We start from the raw sequence: 20,394 nt of genomic DNA on the forward strand, positions 1-20,394 counted from the left end.
GTGTAAGGAAATGTTTTATACTAATACTTTCTTGGTCCATTACACTCTGCACACCATTTCAAAAATCGTGGGTGTGTTGGAGAGTGACCAATGACCATATGGATCACAGCTGGAGGCCAGACTTTAATCCTGTTAAAATTCAGCAGAATTAATTTCAGATTACTACCAGATACTCCCTATCAACTAGACAAGGCTGGGTAAAAGAAAGGAACAGGCTCAGTTTTACCATGGATGTCACTAAGTCACTACTGTTGCTCATGATTAGACCTTCAAAGAATATTATTTATACACACTTTGAGAATGCGTTACATGAATTTTGAGTGGTGACACCCAAACATCTTTATTTTCATATCAGTTCATTTTCTTGGACACGATCATACTGCAAATCAATAATTTTTCAACTGGCAACTTAAGAAAATATTTAATTTACCTTTAAGTTAAAATGCACAAATGCATTGAAATGTTTCTAAATGTTTAAGCTGAGCCATAATTTGGGCTTGCAGATAAAATAAAAATCCTTATGCGTGTAATTTAGTAATCATTATTCACATCATTATCCAAACAGCACAAAATTACTGCAATTTGACGCATTTCAAGTGCAAAAAATGGCACCTGTGTGGTGTCAGGTAATCTTAAAACAGTAAGTGGATCTTGACAATAAAATAATTCCATAAACTATTGTAATTTTGTTTTAAGAACTAAAAGGAATCAAATGTAATATCCGTCCTAAACATGAAGACACTTAAGTGCACACTTGAATAATGCACTACAGTGCACTTTGGGTCATTTTATCTGTGAGATATAAATGCTACTTATAAAAAGGAATAACTGTACATTTCTTTTTTGCTTCAGTGGCAACTGTCTTGTTGTCCCGAGTCTTCTACCTTTGGATTCCTTTGTTTTCCTGTATGAGGTGATTCAGGCGGATCGACCCCTTTGAAGTTTCCGTGCTTCTCCACATCCTCCCTGACAGAAGCTGCACTCCAGGCCTCCGCCCCTCCCTTTGTTCAGATTCCTGATGAAGTTGGGAGCAACAGGACGGGCAGAAATACATGAACCTCACGTATCACTTACCCCTGAATCAGGCTCGCGTGCTCCTGGCGAGATGCACTCAGGTCTCCACCCTACAGCAGGGAGAGACTGGAGGTCACCGCTCTGAAGTACAGCAGCCTAGGAGCTATAAACAGCTCATAGGGTGATAAGGACAAATGGTACTCTATGAGTTATCGGTGGAGTTCTCGTTGCTGGTCGAACTTGAGGACTGAGGGGTAGAGGAAGAAGAAGAGGATGAGGAGGAGGAAGAGGAGGTAAAGTTCATCCCTGATAGTTCTGGAGGGTTTGTTGCTGTGTTCTGCCCACTCAAGCTTTTCCTGCACACTGGACAAGTGTCATGCTGGAGAAAAAGAGTGGTAAAAAATTTTAAGTGTCATTGCTGATGTAACCTCATTACCATATAGTGAATATTTAAGTGGGAAGAGTATTAGATAGCTGATGTCTAATACCTGTTCCAGCCAGGGGACTATGCAATCATTGTGGAACATGTGATTGCATGGGAGCTGCCTCACATTTTCACCAACACTGTAATCTTCTTTGCACACTGGACATTCCAATCCTGAAGCTGAAAGACAGAACATGTTAAAAATGTAAAATTGTTAAATATGATCTGTCAAGTGGTTTTGGATGAAAGGTTCACCAATAGTGACATTACATTAAGAACTATCGATGTTATTTAGAAAAACATAGTCTTTAATGGCCAACAGCCACAGTAAAGCCCTGCCACGTCTGTAAAATTTAAAATGAGATGAAAAGTTTTCTGAAAGAGAGTTGGAAGCTATACTATTTGTCTGACTTGCCTTTAGCTATGTAAAGTTGCACAACCATCTCTCTAAAACCTGATGTGATGGGTATGTTAAGTAACTAGGATAATTATAAAACCAGCAGATAAGAATGAGGAATTTTTTATTTTTTTTTTACAGAATCATGCCTTTGAGGGCACTTGAGTTATTAACTCAAGTTCAAAACTGAAGCCTGATGAAGCCAAAAAATGGTACTTACACTGCAATGTTATAACAGCATGCAACCATCTGTTGTAAAGAAAATTATATGGCTGTCCAAATTTGCAAATAATACAACCTATCTAAGATATCAGTAGGGAAAAAAGGAAACCAGCCATAAAACATTCTATTACACCAGTGGCGATTGTTATGTTTTAACTTACCAACATGCTCATCTGTAATTTGTACTGTAGGAAGACTTTTTATTTTATCTCTATCAGCAGGTGGGGGTCCCGTGTTCTCAAACTGGTTTAATAACTAAAGATGAAAGAAGAAAAAAGATTAGAAAACAAATTAAATGAAATACATGTTCTATGCATTGTAATGGCAAGAAGAAACGGACATAAACGGATATAATAACATACAGATGTTATACATAATTGTTTGACATCAATACTTGACCTGTGTATGATTGTTTGGACTGCGTGATGAGAACAGCACACTGATAATGATGAGATGGAACTACAAAACATCCTAGTGACTGTTATGTCCAGACTTCAGGGACACTCTTCTCCCCAGGCTGAGGAGCTTGACCCTAAAGACTGGATAAATAAGTGATGCTCCTTTCCCTCTGTTCTCATTCAGAGCAGATTATACTGATGTATGTTTTGCTGCTGTGAGTCTGTCTGCAGACGTTTGAAGTAAACCTACAGAAAGACAAGTGGTTGCCTTGAGTGTTTCTTTATTCTGCAGAATTGCAACTACAATTTGGCGTTGTCAGTATTTTCACTGTCAGGCAGGGGTATTTCTTACAGACTGGTTCTTTTCTACACACACTTGCCTCACTCATTAGGTTCCCTCGTGGGTTGGTTAAAGATTCGTAGTTTGGAACTCATCTTTAAAAAGGGGGGAGTGAATGTGTGAAAAAAAAAAAATAACAATACTAAAATAGAATAAAATAAATAAATAAAAACTGAGTAAGTAAAAGGTGTGAATGCCAAACAGATGATCTGAGAAGGCAATAAAACAGCCCGCTCTTAGAGGCATTGAAGGGTTAATTTTTTTTCATTCGCAAGTGAGTCTGTTAACTATCTAACTGTCTTTCTTCTAGCAGCCAGCTTCAAGGTCTGTTTTTTACTCTCCTCTTAACAGTGGTAAAAGCGTTCCTAAGAATCCTGCAGACAATGCCAAATTGTAGTGGCAATTCTGCAGAATAAAGAAACACTCAAGGCAACCACTTGTCTTTCTGTAGGTTTACTTCAAACGTCTGCAGACGACTCACAGCAGCAAAACATACATCAGTATAATCTGCTCTGAATGAGAACAGAGGGAAAGGAGCATCACTTATTTATCCAGTCTTTAGGGTCAAGCTCCTCAGCCCGGGGAGAAGAGTGAAGATGCAGATTACTGCATGTACAGCTTATTTTCTTACACAACATCTAAAATGTGTAATCTAAAAGATAAAAAACAAAAAACCTACTCATTTTGAATAAGCACAGCAATCACTTAGAAGGTCCAGTGTGTAACATTTAGGAGGAGCTATTAGCAGAAATGGAATATAATATTTATATGTTTTCATTAGTGTATAATCAACTGAAAATTAAGAATCGTTGTGTTTTTATTACCGTATAATAAACCATCTTTATCGGTATAGGGAGCGGGTCATCCACGGAGGTCGCCATGTTGCACCGCCATTTTTCTACAGTAGCCCAGAAAGGACAAACCAAACACTGGTTCTAGATAGGGCCATTCACGTTTTTCGCGAGTTTCTCCTACACGCTTGGAAGAGCAGGTGAGGCGAGTGTTATTCAAATAGTTGCAAACTGCAATTTCACCGCTAGATGCCACTAAATCCTACACACTGGACCTTTAAAAAATATTCGAAGGTTTCTGAAAAATACCTGAGTTATAATTGCATCTAGTCCATTAGCACCCCAGGCATAATCCATAGGATTTGAGTGAAGAACACCCCTTTAAAAAATAATTCAACATTAGAACAGTTAAGAGACACATAGCGCATTTTGTTGAGAATTTTGTTTTCTGGTTAAATATAGCTCTGTTCCAGAGACTTACCAGGGTCCAACACCAATATTTGGCATTGCAGTAGGTGCAATTATTCCATTCACTAGCTGCTGAATGATTCTACAAAAGAAAACATACAGCTATGATACAGATGTATTGATGGAGAAATTAATTAAAATTAATTACCAAGTGTTAAAATGTGTTGCTATGAAGGAAGTCTGGAATTAGGCTCAAGCACAAGTGGGACTCACAAACTGTGCTCCTTACCCCTCTAAAGTGGGAACTCCCTCATGTCTCCCTGCTTGTCGTCTTGAACCATGACGACTTCTCGGCTGCCTGGCACCATATCGATGCTGTGATGCTGTTTCCCTTTCCCGCCTGTTTTCAGCATCCCGGTTGTCCTCTGTTCCCAGTCCAGCCCCGAAGTCAAAGCGGTCGTCCAAGACACCCAGGGCAAACTGACCATAGCCGGAAGGGAATGTAAACAAGTGCTGGTCCACATTCTGGGAGAAAAAAAGATGAAAGCACACAGAAAAATCTGGGTGCTGTAATCTTGATGGTGGAAACCAATGACGCTTTGTGATTTCTCTAGACATCTGCAACTGTTTATGGTCAATACAACACACCTAAGTACTGACAGTTTTGTTGAATGTCAAGTAAAATTTCAACCCAGTGGAAATACATGCTGACATACAGAATTTCCCTGTTTAATGAGGTAACAGTATGATCACAGTCTCAGCATTTTTTCAGTAAAGATTTTTCCCACAGCACTTACATAAACTACATATCAAACTAAGAATGTTACTTATCTTTGGTTAAAAGTTAAAGTTAAAAGTTAAAACAGCCCAGTCAATTCATGTAATATTACAATAAAGAGCGAGTATGCGGTCGGTCGCAAAAGCAGAAGTGGAAAACCCAAGATGACTTCCATCATGTCCAGAACGAGATCAGCAAAAAATGTCAATGGAAACAATTTTAGGAAATCCTGACAATATTTTGCAACAGTGTAGTAGGACAGAGAGGATGTGTAGAAAAGAATAGGTTAGAAACCTCATATGGTTGCTGGTTCTGGGGCCCACTGGAGATGGTAGGCATGGAGCCATTGTCAGCACTAAACAGGGGATAAATAATTGACAAAGTTATGTCTCAACTAAGTAATACTAACATTAACATTTTCCACCATTTGTCATAGTTTCCACCATTCAACGTCAACAGTTATGATATCATGTTTTTCTCTATCCTGTTTCTCTTTCCCTTATCCTCGCCCCTCCACCTTCTGATTTTACATGTGAAACGTGGCGGTTGTGGTTCCAATTTTAACTAACACCTTGAAATACCATGAAAATAGTTGAAAAGGGATAAAAGGAGAGTAATACAGCATTAAGCTGACCACGAAAAAGATAGCAATTAATGCCATTGTTGTCAAGCTATGCCTAAAGTAAATTTTCCTTTATTGAAGGGCCACTCCAAATAAAAAACAGTGACTCTGCTCAAAGCAACAGTTAATGTTTAAAGTTGTCACCTGGAAATTTGATTACAATAATTCATGTGATAAGTGATTGTATGGAAGCATGTATGGAGGCAAAACAGCGTCATGTTGATTGAATTTGTTGCAGAAAGAATAGGGTCGAAGCTTGTGTTGCTAGCCCTTACAGGTGCTGTTGTAAAACTGAGTGGTTTTATCCTAAATGTCAGCTAGTGTATGTTGGTGAGTGACATAACTGTTAGGAATGATGGACAAACATATGAAGATAAGATTTACAATGACTATTTGAGGAATTTCTTTATCCATAATGAATGGTGGCAGTCCTTAATTAGGAAAACTGTATTTAATATACACTTTATACACACCTTCTCTCCTCCAGCAGTTCCTCAATAAACCCTGACTCACATCTTGGACATGTGTACTCCTGTAAAAAAAAAAGTAGTACAAACCATCACATTAGACTCAACTATCTATTTTACAAACAGTCGCTGACATTCAAATTAATCACATCTAATTTAAACCAGTGATTGTTTTTACTTTTGTTACTCATATGAACACTATAGCTACAGCCTATTAGTGTGTCAGTGTGTGGCAAGTGTAAACTGCAAACACAACTCTACTGATGGCATGGCTGGTTAGTGAGATAAAGAAGACAGAAGATGATAATCCTTTCCATATGACTAAACCTAAAAGCAAAGAAAAACAGTGTGAAGTGTGGCGGTGTGAAAAAAGACTGTTGGGCAAGCAACACTCAATTGTCCCATTTATTGTGGCAATACACCACCAAATTTCTTCGAGCAGAGAGGGCTCACTAGAGGATGCTGAAAAGACTGAAGCGAGCAAGCCTTCCCACCCCATCCTGTTGGGACACCGTTGAAAGTGTCCTGACCAGCTGTGTCACTATCTGGTATGGGAACTGTGGTCTGTAAGCCCCTGCAGCAAACACTGAGGACAGCTGAGAGGATCAACTGGGTCTCTCCCCCCTCCATTCAGGACATCTACCAATAGAGATGTTTAGGAAAAGCCTCCAGGTAGTGGATAACACAGCATCAAGCTCAACACCAGCAGAATAAGCAACAGCTTCTTCCTACAGGCTGTCAGACTGCTAAACACCTTACAGCAACCTACAGAATTTATTACACCATATACATGGATATTTAGATGTTTTTGTCCTTATGTTTTTTATGTTTCGTTGGTTTTTATACCCTGATCCTGATGTAATTCAGCTGTATTTCATATGGTTGAAATGACAAAATAAAGTTAAACTTAAACAAATACACAGGCTATTCTAAACAATAAAATAGCAGTTGCACAGTTGTATGAGGTGTTAATGTGACCACAGGTCATTACCAGCAACCTACAGAAACCTGTGGCTGATCTTTTACATTGTGAAGGGCACATGTGCAGGTCTATGACAGATCATTCTAGCCTGTGACAGGCATGTCACTTGTGTACCTTACTGAATGACAAAACAAGAAAAGAACGCAGTGGCATTGTTGCCGCTGGATTATTCACAGAAGGGATTAACAATCTAACAGCATTTCATTAATAAAAGAAATACCTGCAGTCGATAATTAGACGCGATCAGTGTTACAGTTAACGTTATTGCTAGTCAATATGGCTAACAGTTAGGCTAATATGCCTCGTAAACCCACAGTAATAGACAAATGATCCAGCCAAACGTTGCTACAAATTATGCAAGAAAAGTAGCCGTATTATGTGTGTGATGACTAAGCAGTTCGTGTTTGTATGCTGATGGATCCACTACTTAGTACCATGCTAGCTAACCAACTAACGCTAAACGGGACCTTGTAGCAGCCAGCTAACATTGTTAGCATGCTAACTATTGGTCCCGCCGCTACAACGATTTCTACTAAAGTAACAACAACACTACTGCGTTTTTCATTTGTCCAACTGTCTCTATCTTTATTTTCTGTCTATGGTACTTACGGGAAGCCGAGGGCTAATCTCTGCTGAGCATCTGTGACAGAAGAACCGGCAGGGCCATGGAGGAGCTTCCGCCATCTTTAGCCACTAAACAGGTAAAGAGGGGGAAGGACTACGGAGCACCGAAAAGGTCAATGTTAACCTCCTAGAAAATGCGACGACCATGTGACTGAAATGACTGCACTGCATAGATGACATTAAAATGTAGTATATAAATTAAAGGTAATGTTCACCTTGACTAGAAAAGGTAAAAAAGTAGAACATTACTGGATGTATGATACATAGGCTATTATAGAATTACATACATTAATGTGAACATTTTAAGTGGAATATATGAAATTAATTAATTGTTTTACAATATGTGTAAACATAAGGGGGGGGGGACTTATTTAACTGTAGAGAGTTGAATTATTAACATCTGTATTTGACAACCACTAACAATTGTGTGTCTTATAAAGTATTGCCACATGGTGGTGCTTTTGTGTATCAAGTGTTGAAGAGTGTCACTGTATTTCACATTGTAGCCAGGGACTGAGGATACAATAAAGTCTTGGTAAGTTTCCATTGGAATTCATGAGATCTTCAGTCAGGTTATTATATGGTGGGAAAACCAGGTTAAGGTGTCCTTAATTCATACTCATATGCCAATGTAAAAGCCTCAGAGAAGTACTGGTTTAAGGTAATACCCCCAACAAATCTGTATCATGTATCACCACACTGTGTTTCCACTGAACTCATGTCTTATCCCTACAGGTTCAGGCGCCCCCCCCCCCTGCTCTCCCAGTTCACATGAAAACCAGAGATGTGTTTTTTCAATCTGGCATTGCACTGGATTTCTTTTTGACACATGTTACTTTTCCATTGGATTCATGTCAACCACCTCTTGAGTTGTGTAGCATCTGTTTTTTGAGCAACAAATCTCGTCAATGGTGGATTTTTATTTAGTCCTTGATTATTTGACAGTAGTTGGAACCATTTTATCAAGTGTCAAATCTGAGACATTCAACAGTAAATAAGTAGCCTCTCACATGGGAAAGACATTGTCTCCTTTTATGTGAACACAGCCAAGTTCTTGTTGGCGGCTATCTGGCGGCACTGAGATAGCAGTGAAGGTCTCTCAGAGATCACTTAGTTACATAAGAACTGGAGGGGAAAATGATTTATTTAATTTTGTTTTCGGGTCTGTTTTTATTTTTGCGAAGTTGTAAATTAAAATTTCCTCAAATTTAATTTTCACAGGTATCCTTAATGCGATTACCATGACTGCAGATTGACGGCTATAAACATGTCACGCAACTCTGGAGTATCTCTTGTGCTTGGCACCACATGTGCAGAGTAAGTAGGAGTTCCCATCCGACTGCCCATCAGCCAATCACATCTCTCAAGCCGTCTGGCCTGATTTTTATTTACAAATGTTCAGTTTTATGCTCATGAGGAGAGTAGCCCTGGATACAACCCGCTCCTATGGTGTTTTATGGGTTTACTGTTTTGACTGAAATACATTGTATTGACACAGACATGTATCCATGTTATATCCATATTGTATCCAGTACATTTCAGTATTATGCAGAAAAATTTGTTCTGTTACTTGTTCTGATGGCCTAACAGTAAAACAACTACAAAATTTCAGTGACACAATGGCTTAATTTCCCAGCACACGCATAACATAGATATGATTAGTTATAATAAGACTGGATGTTTCCTCACAGAAAAGCTGGCAGTGAAACCTAGTTAGGTTCTAATGTCCTCTCTAGGCTGGCGTTGTGTCTGATCTGGCCATGTGGGAGCAGGAAAGACACGGCTGTCCCATGGCCTGAGATTAGAGAGGGTCTGATAACACTGAGGTTTGCTATGTCTGCCTTGCTGAGGAAAGCTATTGTCTCTGAGCCCAGTGCATCACCGCCATCCCAGTCAAATGCTCATTGTAGCAATGCAATCTGGGGAGTGAGTGACTTTGGGTCAGAGACAGGTCATGTGAGCAGCAGAAAACAACTCTACCAGACAGAGGGACCTTCCATCATTTAGTTTTAGGTCACTACATATTTGGATTCGGAATATGTTGTCCAAAAAATGTTAACCACACTGCTTTTGAGGACGTAGAAACATATTAGATGTTTTCTTGCTGTGATGTGGATTAAACACATGCTGTAAAACACTGCAAGGGGTGGAAATAACTAATTGTGTTTCTTACTGCCAGTGTAATTAAGTAGCTTTTAGAATGCACATGCATGTATTTGCACATGCACACCTACATCCATGTACAGTGATTTGCACAGTAGAATAATTGTTGTTTTCTCGGCCTAGATTTTACAGTTCCATTTCTATTACACTCTAAGAGGCAATAAAGTGTTGCAGCCAAGGCAGCAGACAGATATGCTGCAAGGGACACTGCTGCTTTTGTCACTCCATAGAGTTTTTCCAGACACTCCAGCCGGGATTGCCCCACACAGTCCCTCTGGGCCCCCGAATCACACTCTCTCACACACACACACACACACACACACACACACACACACACACACACACACACACACACATAGACCCACACACTCAGCAATAACAGCCGCCTGCTGGAACTTCCTGGGCCTCTTAGTCATGCGTCACTTGTTTTCAGTCCCACCCATCGAAGACTCTCTCTCCCTCCAGACTGACTAAGGCTATGTGTCACAAGAGCTGTGCATTAGACACACACACACACACATGCACAAACACCGTAACATCCCTGGACAAACAAAAGCAAGAATGCTGTAGAGGTAAACATTAGTGATGGACAAAGCTGTCTTTACAAAAATAAACCCAACGTGTCCTCAATATGTATATACACATACTTGAATCACAGCAGGTATCCCTTCTGTTCTGTACAGTGTTTTTCTGCTCTGCTTGTGCTCCAGAACAAAATCCCTCGGTACTACATTGGTACACAACTGTTTGGGATTACATCACTGGGCAGCTAACAAAATATAGATGTTGCTAGAGGAACATATGTGTACAATTAGCAACTTAGGTTCAACCGCCTTTGTTGTAGTGGAGTGTTTGTGGTCACTCACTGCAGATGTTTCAGCAGATTTTGACTTTATCTGCTTTTACTGACCCATTGCTTCATGAGATTGTAGCAATCTGCCCTAATCATGCGCAGTGCACTCACTTGAAAATACTGTTGTTTTAACAGTTTAAATACTTTTCACTATATCAATGTCTATTTGTATTTAGTTGTCACAAGGTGATTTGTAGTATTACACACTTTTTAATTTGGTTGGTAGATGGATCCACCACTCCAGACGTCCAGACTGAAATATCGCAACAACTATTAGATGGATTCATTTTGTACAGACGGGTTCCAAGGGGATGAATCCTACTAACTTTGGTAATCCTACAACTTTTCATCTAGCGCGATGTTGTTATTTGGGGTTTTGTGAAATGTCTCCACAACTATTGGATGGATTGCCTTGAAATTTGCCACAGGCATTCATGTCCCCGTAGCTTTTGATCTAACGCCATCATCAGGTCAAATTCTTAATTTGTCCAACACCTGCAAAACTAATGACATTCCCATCAGCCTCAGCTGCACTTTGTGATTAGTGTTAATTAGCAAATGTTAGCATGCTAACACGCTAAACTAAGATGGTGAACATGGTGAACATTCTATTTGCTAAACATTAGCATGTTAGCATTGTCATCATGAGCTTGTTAGCATGCTAACATTAGCATTTAGCTCAAAGCACCGCAGTCTGTGCCTAGCCTCACAGAGCCTCTGGCATGGCTGTAGTCTTGTTAAGTGATAGACACTTACTGGTTATATACATGTCATAATGGCATAAGACCTGTGTATGGTATTGTGAGTATAGTCTAACTAACCAACAATCAATCCAGAGTGTGTTGTTAGAATATTTTGTGTGCATACAATATACACAGTATGTGTGAGTGTGTGCATGTTTATGTATTTGCTCACACAGTTGTGTATCTCGTAGCCTCCACAGTCCACACCACGCAACACTGGAGCTAATAACAATATGCATGGGTGCAGTTACTCCTCTAAAACTGACTATCAGTCTGTTTACAAGATGTGCGGCTCTTGGGGAATAGATACCATATGGGCCTCCAGAGTTCACTTGTGGTACACTGTCCTACTTCGACAAGCAGAGTATCTCCTAACAGATGATATAATTAGGTGTGTCCTAGTGGCTATTATAACTGTTCAACCAAAAGAAGTTGTTGAAAATGAGTCAAAATCGAATGAAATCCGAACCCAGGCAACTTTCCCACTCTCATCTTTGCTGAATTAGCATGGCATACCGTAATGCATGACAGCAAATTAAATGTTCAACCAACTTTCCATGATAACCAACCAACTTTCCATTATAAACAAGTAGGTATCTGGGCCAGCGTTTAGAAAAAAAAAGGTTTTTCTGTCTTGTTTCTATGCGAGAGCCACCTGAAAAGCTGATGTGAAATTATGGTCACGGCCTGGTCATTTTCCAAGCCTCAAATTGCACAACTGGACTCAATTTGAGTCAAGTTTGGGAACTAAGTTTAGCCCAATTATCACACTTCATTGCCTTTTTTCAGTTATGTGGCTTGATACTTCAACATGAACTCAAACCACAGTTAATTCAATGACCTTGTCAGTGCCAAGGCAGGGGAGGCAACAATCTCATAATATACTTGTCTCAGGCACACGTGTTCCCAAACACTTAAAAACCCCAGAGGAGTCTCCTAAATGTTTGTTGAACACCATAACAAAGTGACTTTATCTTGGATAACAATTCATATTTTGTATTTACATTTAACATATTTTTCAAAGCCTTACAGTGTATTTTGTTGTATTCCCAGTACATTTTCCTCCTGTTAGACTTTGTACATATGGGCCAGACCACACACAGAGCCAGAAGAGAAGCTGTCCCAGAGGTCATGACGAGGAAGTGAAACAATTCACCAAGAATAATTGGGGACAATTAGCATTTGCACAACTTCCTAACTCTGCTGATTTGTTGTTGGTGATCTGATCCTGACCAAATCACAGACAAACACTGCTCATTTGCAGTAAACCTGTCTGGATTTTCAGTTATTGCTTAAAGGGGTGATAGTAGACTTGGTTGCAAAATCTCTCTGAACAAATTAATCGCTAGTTGTGTTGACAGGTACAGCTGATTGACTTTTTTTTAAAGAGCAGTGTTCTTTGCCTGGCAAACATTTCCATCCTCAGGCTCTAAATCTAAAGCATGAACTAATGATTTATCTTGATAATTAGGGCAAAATTTAAGTTTTGAACATTTCCTAGTTTTCTTCCTCTCTATAAGATCTTGTCATCGTCATCATGTCTAAAAACTGTTTGAGTATTCATCTATGATGACAGTTTGGCTGATTGGTAGTCTAATATGCCTCAATAAAATATACATGAGCTCAAATCAGAGATCACAAAAAGTAAAAAGCTTTTCCGAGAAATCCATAAAACATCATCTGTAGCAGTGTGAACTATAAGACGAGTGTGGGCTGTTGTGTCAGTATAATGATCAACTGTCAAAAGTTAAATGTCAGGCACGTGGAAAATTAAAAGACTTGCCGTGTAACAAAGCAAGTCTGGGAAATAATGTCTGAGGCAGATATATTCTGATGGAGTGATGGATCTGATGTCTATTAGTTTCAGCTGTGGGACTGAGCTGTTTACAATCCAGTGGCGCGATCCAGAGAGTGGGTGGTCTCCGAAACAGTCCGCAGCGCCTGGTTTCATCACATCATTTCAGATCAAAATGTTGGCTGTTAACTTACTGGAAGTAGTACGGCAACTTGGCGGAAATGATACCATGTGGACGTCGTTGAGAAAGAAGCTTGACATATCAGAGTAGGATGATTACGCATATCTGAAATGTCGGTGTGGGCGTCACATTATAACCCTATGTGTTTGCAGGGATATAAACAACTCAGCCAAGAGGTTGTGATGTAATGTGTGTGACTGATCCCATGTTTATAACAGGTAAGCTCCAGCACGAGAGATGCACCCACCCACACACACACACACACACACACAAAGCTGTGTTCCAGTGGAAGTGAGGCTGACCTCTCACTGGCTGCACCACAGACCATAACATGGAGAAAAAAAGAATGAACTATGGAGTAAAGTGGGCAGAGAATTCCTGAGGTCTCATGTTGAGTGTAATTAGAATAGCTCTGAAATGGCTCATAGGTTTACTCTGTGGTTATATCATTACCACCGCTGGTGTGACACAGGCGCATCATATCCGACATAGGTCAGAGGACTGTGTGGTGATGATATACAGGCTGTAGGTATTACACAGTCATAATGACAACAGCAAATGGGATTTTACTTGCCTTGTATCTGTCAGGATGGTTTGTCCAGATATATGGATCAAAAGTGCTGCCTCAACCTATTTTTCAATTGTGTATTTTACTGGAAGGCTGCAGCCATTTCAACATATGCACCGCAAAGTGTGGCAAATGCTTTATTTTAGTGGGTGTTCACTGCAAATTCCTGTGGGGTTGCCACTTTTTAAACTAGTTTGAAAAGAAACACTGGTTTGGTGAGTTTATTGTGTGGTATCAAGGAACAATTTATAGATGGCTCGCACTCATAAAGGTAAGTGAATAATTGGCTTCAATATAATATTTTCCACACACATCGTACATAATGAAGCGTAGATTAAGCAGTTAAAGTTTAGGTGGAATATCTGGAAAACGTTTCCATGTATTAATCCCAAAGATGAAAAAGTAAACTGGCGTGAGGGGCCTCATCGGACAGAAGTTTTCCTCTGCCCAGACAAGTCCAGTAGGCCACAGTGAGGTCATGTCTGCATGCCTGATGACAAAGTCTGACCAATGTGTTTGTGCAGCCTAACACATTTCTTTACAGCAATCAATGTCATACAAAATACACTGAAAGCATTTAAAGATACATTTCTTAACAATACAGTTTTGTGCTGTGTTTTTTGTATGGGCACAGCAACAGCCCCTCGGTGGCATTGTTATTTGCCCTGTTCAAACTAACAAAACATCTAATTCCATTCCCAGTGTAATAAAAGGGTACTTGGACAGGAATATAAACATCTCCCTAAAGTTGAACCAGATGCTGCTGCATGGCGGAGCGCAGGATTCAGAGGAAGGAGAGAGAAAGACAGAAAAACAAGGGAGGCACTTTACACAGGAAAGTGAGTCAGTACCCAGGTCTCAGCACTTCGAAACATTCATTCCTGAGTTCCTTTGCCCTCCATTCCCCTGGACCCTCCCACCTAATCCAGAGCAGGGGGTCATCCCTGAGGAGACAGGGGAGAAAAGCCACCCAGCCTGGATTTGATTGTCCGCCTCCTCTCACATGAGGCCTTGAGAGGCCTGATGTAGAGGCGACTCTGCCACTGCACGCACAGGATAGGAGGTCTAACCACAGCACGCATAAACTAAGCTGGAGCCTGACCCACCACCCTACACCCCAGCATGAGAGGAAATCTGTCCTGTTCCCTTTAAGGTGCAAGTATGATCTCATTTGGCTGAAACTGGCTATGATTAAGACACAGTGACACAGTTTAGAAAACTCCAAATATTATAAAATGCACGTCAGGCACAGTTTCACAGTTATAGAGTAGTGTATGTATTGTTATTAAATGTATTATAATGCAATGCAGACAATGTGTTGAGGTGAATTGAGATTTAATAAGGAAAAGCAGGTTGCAAAGCGTACGCTGTGGCCAAGAATCTAGTAGGTTCCCATTTTAAAAGTTGTAAAAAAAAAAAAAAAAGACACATTGTGACAAATATTAAACTTTATGTTGTTTTGAAATGGCAGTACAAAAATACAAAAATATGTTGATACATTTATCATTCAAATTTCACAGTAGGTACACAGGTAGGTACACATGAGACTGTTATTTACAGGAGAGTCATTGGAATGTTCCATAATACACTGAAAAGATTATTTAAAGTATTGCAGACATCTGCTTTTGAGTTTAAAAATTTAATTGGATCACTCGACCATTTGAAATTGGCCAGTTGTATCGACATCTACCAGGTTTACCAATGTCAACAATGAACAGATTGACTCATCTCTGATGGCAGTGTAATCAGGTATGTTCGATTGGCCTAAATTGCGGCCCATTCTCAGACAAATTTCATTTTCCTTTCAATCAGACGATGCTAATTACATTTGTCTGTCCAGTAAGTTCTTTAAAAAATTCCAATCAAATCAAAGCAGCAAAACAGCAATGGAATGAACTAGCATGACCTACAAAAATGCATTTAGAAAACAAAGCCAAGCACTCAACAGAGGAGGTATTGTGGAGGGTTTGGGGTTGTACCAATAGTCCTCTGAGACTCCTGCAAACACAACCAAACTGTTTAGTGATCAGCGGGTGGCCGAGAGTTTGGATCAGGATCCAGAGTAAACATGTGTGGGGGGAGAGAGGGAGAGAGACTGCACAGGTTTGTTTAGGCTGAACCCCTCCCTCACCTCCAGACAAAAGCTAAAGTACATACAGTACAACTGTAGTTGTCCTGTTCTTGTTTGTGGTGAATCGAAACCACGTTGGCAGGCTATAAAGTGGTATCAACTTTCTAAACAAATTACAGTTGCTATCCATCAACTTATGAGTGAAAACAGTTTGTTTGTGGGGAATGGAGACTGTAAAAACTGTAAAAACTTGTAAAATGCCAATGCCAGTGACCGCTATTACACAACAAACAAAACACAATAAATACATTTCTTACATCAGCTTTCCCAAGGATATATGGATTTGTTACTAGGATAAAAACATAAATAGAGTTTGATACCTTCTCCAATAAATAGTAGTGGTATTCTATTTACAATATGCACACATCTCCCAAAGAGCTATTTCTATTTTGAGACACATGCGTTCATCTGCCTCTGTTTCCCAAATAACACAAGATTAACGCAACTTGCTCACAGGTTTTTGTAGCTCTTTTTGAGGCAGTTACACTAATGTATGTCTTCCAGCAGTGGTCTTACATATCAAATGTATCGTCATTCTGTGTACAAAGGGGAGGGGGAGTGATTGTCAAAAAAAAAGAGGTCATCATGGGAAGCTAGTGGTGTGAAAATTTTTGTTGACCAGCTCATCTCCTGCAAAAGGACTGTGTCAGGAACTGTCCATCTAGACTGCGTTTTCCTCGCTGCCTTCGAAATCTTGAGGTTTCCGAGGGGGATCTGCACAAAAAAAGAAATGTACTTGTATGAAAGCTGTAGAATCCTCATTGTTACTTATATCATCACAGACAAGTAAGATAGGTAAAAAGAGAAAGTGACAGGTGTTTTTGTAGCCTTACTGCTGCAGTTGCCGTAGTGGCGGACTCCTATGGAGCGGCCGAGGAAGCAGGTGGCCCGGCGGAGGTGGCAGGCGCTGGGGTAAGTGATGTTGTCATTTCCACAGATCGGCTGCTCAGATGGCGTGGGTATTGGGCAAGGAGTTGCGCGGCACATGACACAGTGAGCACTGTTGGTCTGGTCTGTCACACAGGTGTGGGTACCTGGACACACCACGTTGGAGCACGACTCTGTGCAAGGCATGAAGAAAGAAGGACTATTAGCAACAAAAAAAAAAGTGTGATATTTTACTTTTGCGCAGACCAGCTTAGCTTGGAAATAGCATAAACTAGATACATCTTGCTTACTTTTGCAGTCTCCTTGGTACATGACCTCCAGGTCCGGGTGTCCCATGCAGCGGGCCATCAGTAGAGTACACTCATCATTATATGACTTCCCGTCGCTGCCGCACACAGCATGCTTTCGGGAAATGTTAGTGCAGTCTGGAGAGCACACACACTGAGGCCTTCCCGTCTTCATTTTGCAAACCTTCCCGGGACTGCATTTGACTCCCTCGCAAGTCTCTACAAAAGCACAGCAAGTGGTTTCATATGTGCGTGAGCACTGCGCAGTGTCAGTGTAATGTTACTGCATTAACATGTCTGCAGACATCAGGTGATCCACAGGCATTTTCATACAAAACAAGCTAGAGATCTGGGGTTTTCCCAGACCATAACACAATTTTCACCTTGCACAATATTTACAATAATCACATCTCTTTATTGACCATTACACACAGGGGTGTCTCGCCTGGTGGAATGTGAGGCTGGCGTGTTTTCATAACAGATCTATGTGTACGGCTGCACACAGACTGGGCTAAGCTCCTGCAGGGGGGGACGGAGGGGCTCTGAGTTAGACGGAGTTCAAATAGCTGTCAGAGAAGTTTGCAGGCTGAGAATTGAGGAAGCCCCGGGCTCTTCTAACACCCTATAATGTCAAAGCACAGGAGGAACTGTAATCCTATACAGTGCAGAGTCAACATTAGACAATGCACACAGGTCTCTTCCCAGGACTTTTGAGTCTTTAGAGATAATGCCTGATCAGCTCTGAGTCCTGAGGATTCTGTAAACAATGAGGAACTTATTTCTTACTTATTTCCTGTCTCTGTCAGTACTTCAATATCCTGTTTTATTCCAGAGCTGTGTTTTTTCCCCCTTTTGGATGATTTCCATCTTTCACTCTGTCTCTTGTATACATTTGCTCTCTATCTCCCCTGTGTCTCCCAAAAAGGGAATGTCTGAAAACAAACTATGGTCTTGTGATGATGTAGGTGTCTTACTCTGAATTGACAAGCCACCGTTAAACTGTCATTGACATGCCATTCATGATACCGACGTTTTCCTCCCACAGAATTCCAAATGATCAAGATAGTGTTGCACATTATGAGTCCCAGACATCTGGGCATGTGGCAGGCATTTATTCCAGCCTGCAGGAATGTATTTTCTTATTTTGCTCATGGAGGCAAACTGGGCTCCTTTTTAACTAGCATTAGAAAGTGAACACATAATGAAAGAAGGGAAGGAGAAGGACCAAGGATAGAGGTTCTTCATTCTACCAACTTCCTTCATTTTCCATGTGATACGGTAGTTTACCTTTATGTGAGTCATTTTTTACAAAGCTGTAAGCTACCTTTGACTGTGGTCTCTCTGCTTATTTCAGCTTTATCTAAATACGATCCACATCTCGGTTTCTCTAAGCCATGTGACGAGGCCAGATGTCAGTAGCTAGATTTTTACTGGAACTTATCAACATGGAGAAATTCACATTTTTGGCCTATGATCACATAGTGCAAGTTCTGCTTACGAAAACAGAATTTATCTGCAAGTGAACCTGAATGAACCTTGCAGAGATTCCAGGAGTGGAAGCTTCTCAGGACAGCTGGGAGGAGTTATGTGGAGCACCTCGCCTCCATCCACGTCTGCATTTTGTTAGAAAGCAGCAGCGGGAACTCATTGTGTAAATATCTTGATTCACAAATGACGTGGCTTGAATTAACTTTCACTAACTCCCCACAGAGAGTTATTTTGTGCAACGGAATAGCCAATTTTGTCCATGTGATATTAAGACACAACAACTCTTAACTCTAAGCAGTGCTTAAAACTCCCAGTACTTACCTTAAAACTACCACTGACAGTAGCAACCTGATTCTAGAGAAATATTTTTATAATGTTTATTCACAATTGCGACTGTTAAGAATTTAAATGCGCATTTAAAGCAGTTTAGCACAGCATTTAACGTTTGGGTTATATGCAATGACTAATACTGTGCCCCGCTGTGATAAACCAAAGCAATACACAAGTAACTGATTTCTTAGACTTGACAGATTCAACTTATTAGTTTTTTTAATGGTTTGTTTGTTTACCTTTGCATGGTTTACAGGAGACAATTCCCAGGAAGCCCAGCAGGCTGACCTCATTCATGGGTAGGCTGGTGTTGGACCACGCTGTGTCTAGGCGGTCCCCGGCACAGCACTCCTCTCTGGTCACCCCTCTCATCAGCACCATGTCGCACCTTTGGTCTTGACTCTGCTGCAGCCAGCACATCCCAGCTGGAGAAAGTAGCATAAATACATAAAACAAGCTAATTTACTCTAACACAAATAACATAAAAAAGTGTATTATGTCATTCTAAATTATTGGCAATTGGACTTCTAGTCAATATCCATTAAATAAATGGCTAATTATAAATTTGTAGTATTCATTTTTTTTATTATAATAAGCTAATATATAGCACCTGTCTGCTAGGATGTTTGGTATTAATTGTATATATATTATTTAACAAGTCTATATACAAAGAGTAGATAACTTATCTGTTCTTCGTAGAAACAGAGGGATACACTATTTTTTCAAAAGGCTGAGGTAAAGATAGTAGATAAATATGAATTCTGGAGAAATGATAATGATGCCATCATTATGATAACTGCAAGAGGATTAATTCAATTATTTTAAAAGCTTTTTAAAAATTGTGGTCCTATTTTTTCAAAATACAAAAAAAAAGAAGTCCACTCACCACTGGCAGGATTCCTCCCAATCTGATGCAAAGTGAGAATCACAGCAAAAACAGAAATGAAAAAGCTCATTGTTCACTCTAGTTAGTATAAAACCTTTTTCTGAAAGCTTGTGTGAGCAAGAAGGAGTGATGTTCTTCTGGCAAACAGAGCAGATCACTCTGACTCAACTCTAGAAGCAGCTCTCCCTTATGTGAATGAATGTGTTGTGGATAAGTGATGTCGTTCCCCCTCTGTATAAATATTTAGCGCAGATGGAATTATGCTGCTGGGATGGGCGATCCTCTCAGCCAGTAATAAGCCAGGGCAGGACACAGTTTGACTCTGACTCAATTTCCAGAGTCGGGAAATGATCCATGCCCTCCAGCGTCAGACGCTGGGCACTCACAAGCATGACCTCACAAAACATTTTCACACCATATTAGACTAATCAAGTCCTGGAAAAGATTTAGAGTGGGGTTTTAGATTAGCTTTTTCATTATCAAACTTTAGATTAAGTTGTTTTTCACATAGCTTATTGAATAGACTAATTGAATTGGCTTTTCAGGTATTTGGGAAAATACTTTATTGCATAATAACCTCTGAATATGACCTTATAAGAAGCATTTCAAGTCAC

General features: G+C 40.1%; 2 protein-coding genes across 3 annotated transcripts; both read right to left on the bottom strand.

The window, feature by feature from the left end:
* Window positions 1–301: 301 nt before the first annotated feature.
* On the bottom strand, window positions 302–7,593 carry LOC122878190 (E3 ubiquitin-protein ligase RNF126-like). 2 transcript variants are annotated; one of them, XM_044200644.1, is made up of 10 exons: window positions 7,453–7,585; window positions 6,315–6,500; window positions 5,868–5,926; window positions 5,067–5,127; window positions 4,284–4,519; window positions 4,068–4,136; window positions 3,896–3,965; window positions 2,219–2,312; window positions 1,503–1,618; window positions 302–1,393 (listed from the first exon to the last, which is right to left on the bottom strand). In XM_044200644.1, the coding sequence occupies exons 2-10, from the start codon at window positions 6,489–6,491 to the stop codon at window positions 1,217–1,219; spliced, it is 1,059 nt and encodes a 352-aa protein (XP_044056579.1). In that variant the 5' UTR covers window positions 6,492–6,500; window positions 7,453–7,585; the 3' UTR covers window positions 302–1,216. The 2 variants fall into 2 exon arrangements, with proteins under 2 accessions (XP_044056579.1, XP_044056580.1); XM_044200645.1 differs by lacking the exon at window positions 6,315–6,500 and having other exon boundaries at window positions 7,453–7,593.
* A 7,607-nt stretch (window positions 7,594–15,200) lies between these two features.
* Window positions 15,201–20,041, bottom strand: fstl3 (follistatin-like 3 (secreted glycoprotein)). The gene is made up of 5 exons (XM_044200091.1): window positions 19,781–20,041; window positions 19,134–19,319; window positions 17,080–17,295; window positions 16,735–16,962; window positions 15,201–16,615 (listed from the first exon to the last, which is right to left on the bottom strand). The coding sequence occupies exons 1-5, from the start codon at window positions 19,848–19,850 to the stop codon at window positions 16,563–16,565; spliced, it is 753 nt and encodes a 250-aa protein (XP_044056026.1). The 5' UTR covers window positions 19,851–20,041; the 3' UTR covers window positions 15,201–16,562.
* Between the last annotated feature and the right edge of the window lie 353 nt (window positions 20,042–20,394).

Source organism: Siniperca chuatsi, linkage group LG6 (assembly GCF_020085105.1).
Source record: "Siniperca chuatsi isolate FFG_IHB_CAS linkage group LG6, ASM2008510v1, whole genome shotgun sequence".
Classification (NCBI taxonomy): Eukaryota; Metazoa; Chordata; class Actinopteri; order Centrarchiformes; family Sinipercidae; genus Siniperca; species Siniperca chuatsi.

What these genes read in the sequence shown, in the direction of transcription:
- LOC122878190 (XM_044200644.1), bottom strand. Translation starts at nt 6,491, where the DNA reads ATGGAGGGGGGAGAGACCCAGTTGATCCTCTCAGCTGTCCTCAGTGTT. An exon ending in GAACTGCTGGAGGAGAGAAG is followed by an intron (nt 5,128 to 5,867) that starts GTGTGTATAAAG and finishes TCCCCTGTTTAG; the next exon opens with TGCTGACAATGGCTCCATGC. An exon ending in AATTACAGATGAGCATGTTG is followed by an intron (nt 1,619 to 2,218) that starts GTAAGTTAAAAC and finishes TCTGTCTTTCAG; the next exon opens with CTTCAGGATTGGAATGTCCA.
- fstl3 (XM_044200091.1), bottom strand. Translation starts at nt 19,850, where the DNA reads ATGAGCTTTTTCATTTCTGTTTTTGCTGTGATTCTCACTTTGCATCAG. An exon ending in TGGGAGGAATCCTGCCAGTG is followed by an intron (nt 19,320 to 19,780) that starts GTGAGTGGACTT and finishes TACTTTCTCCAG; the next exon opens with CTGGGATGTGCTGGCTGCAG. An exon ending in GTACCAAGGAGACTGCAAAA is followed by an intron (nt 16,963 to 17,079) that starts GTAAGCAAGATG and finishes TGCCTTGCACAG; the next exon opens with AGTCGTGCTCCAACGTGGTG.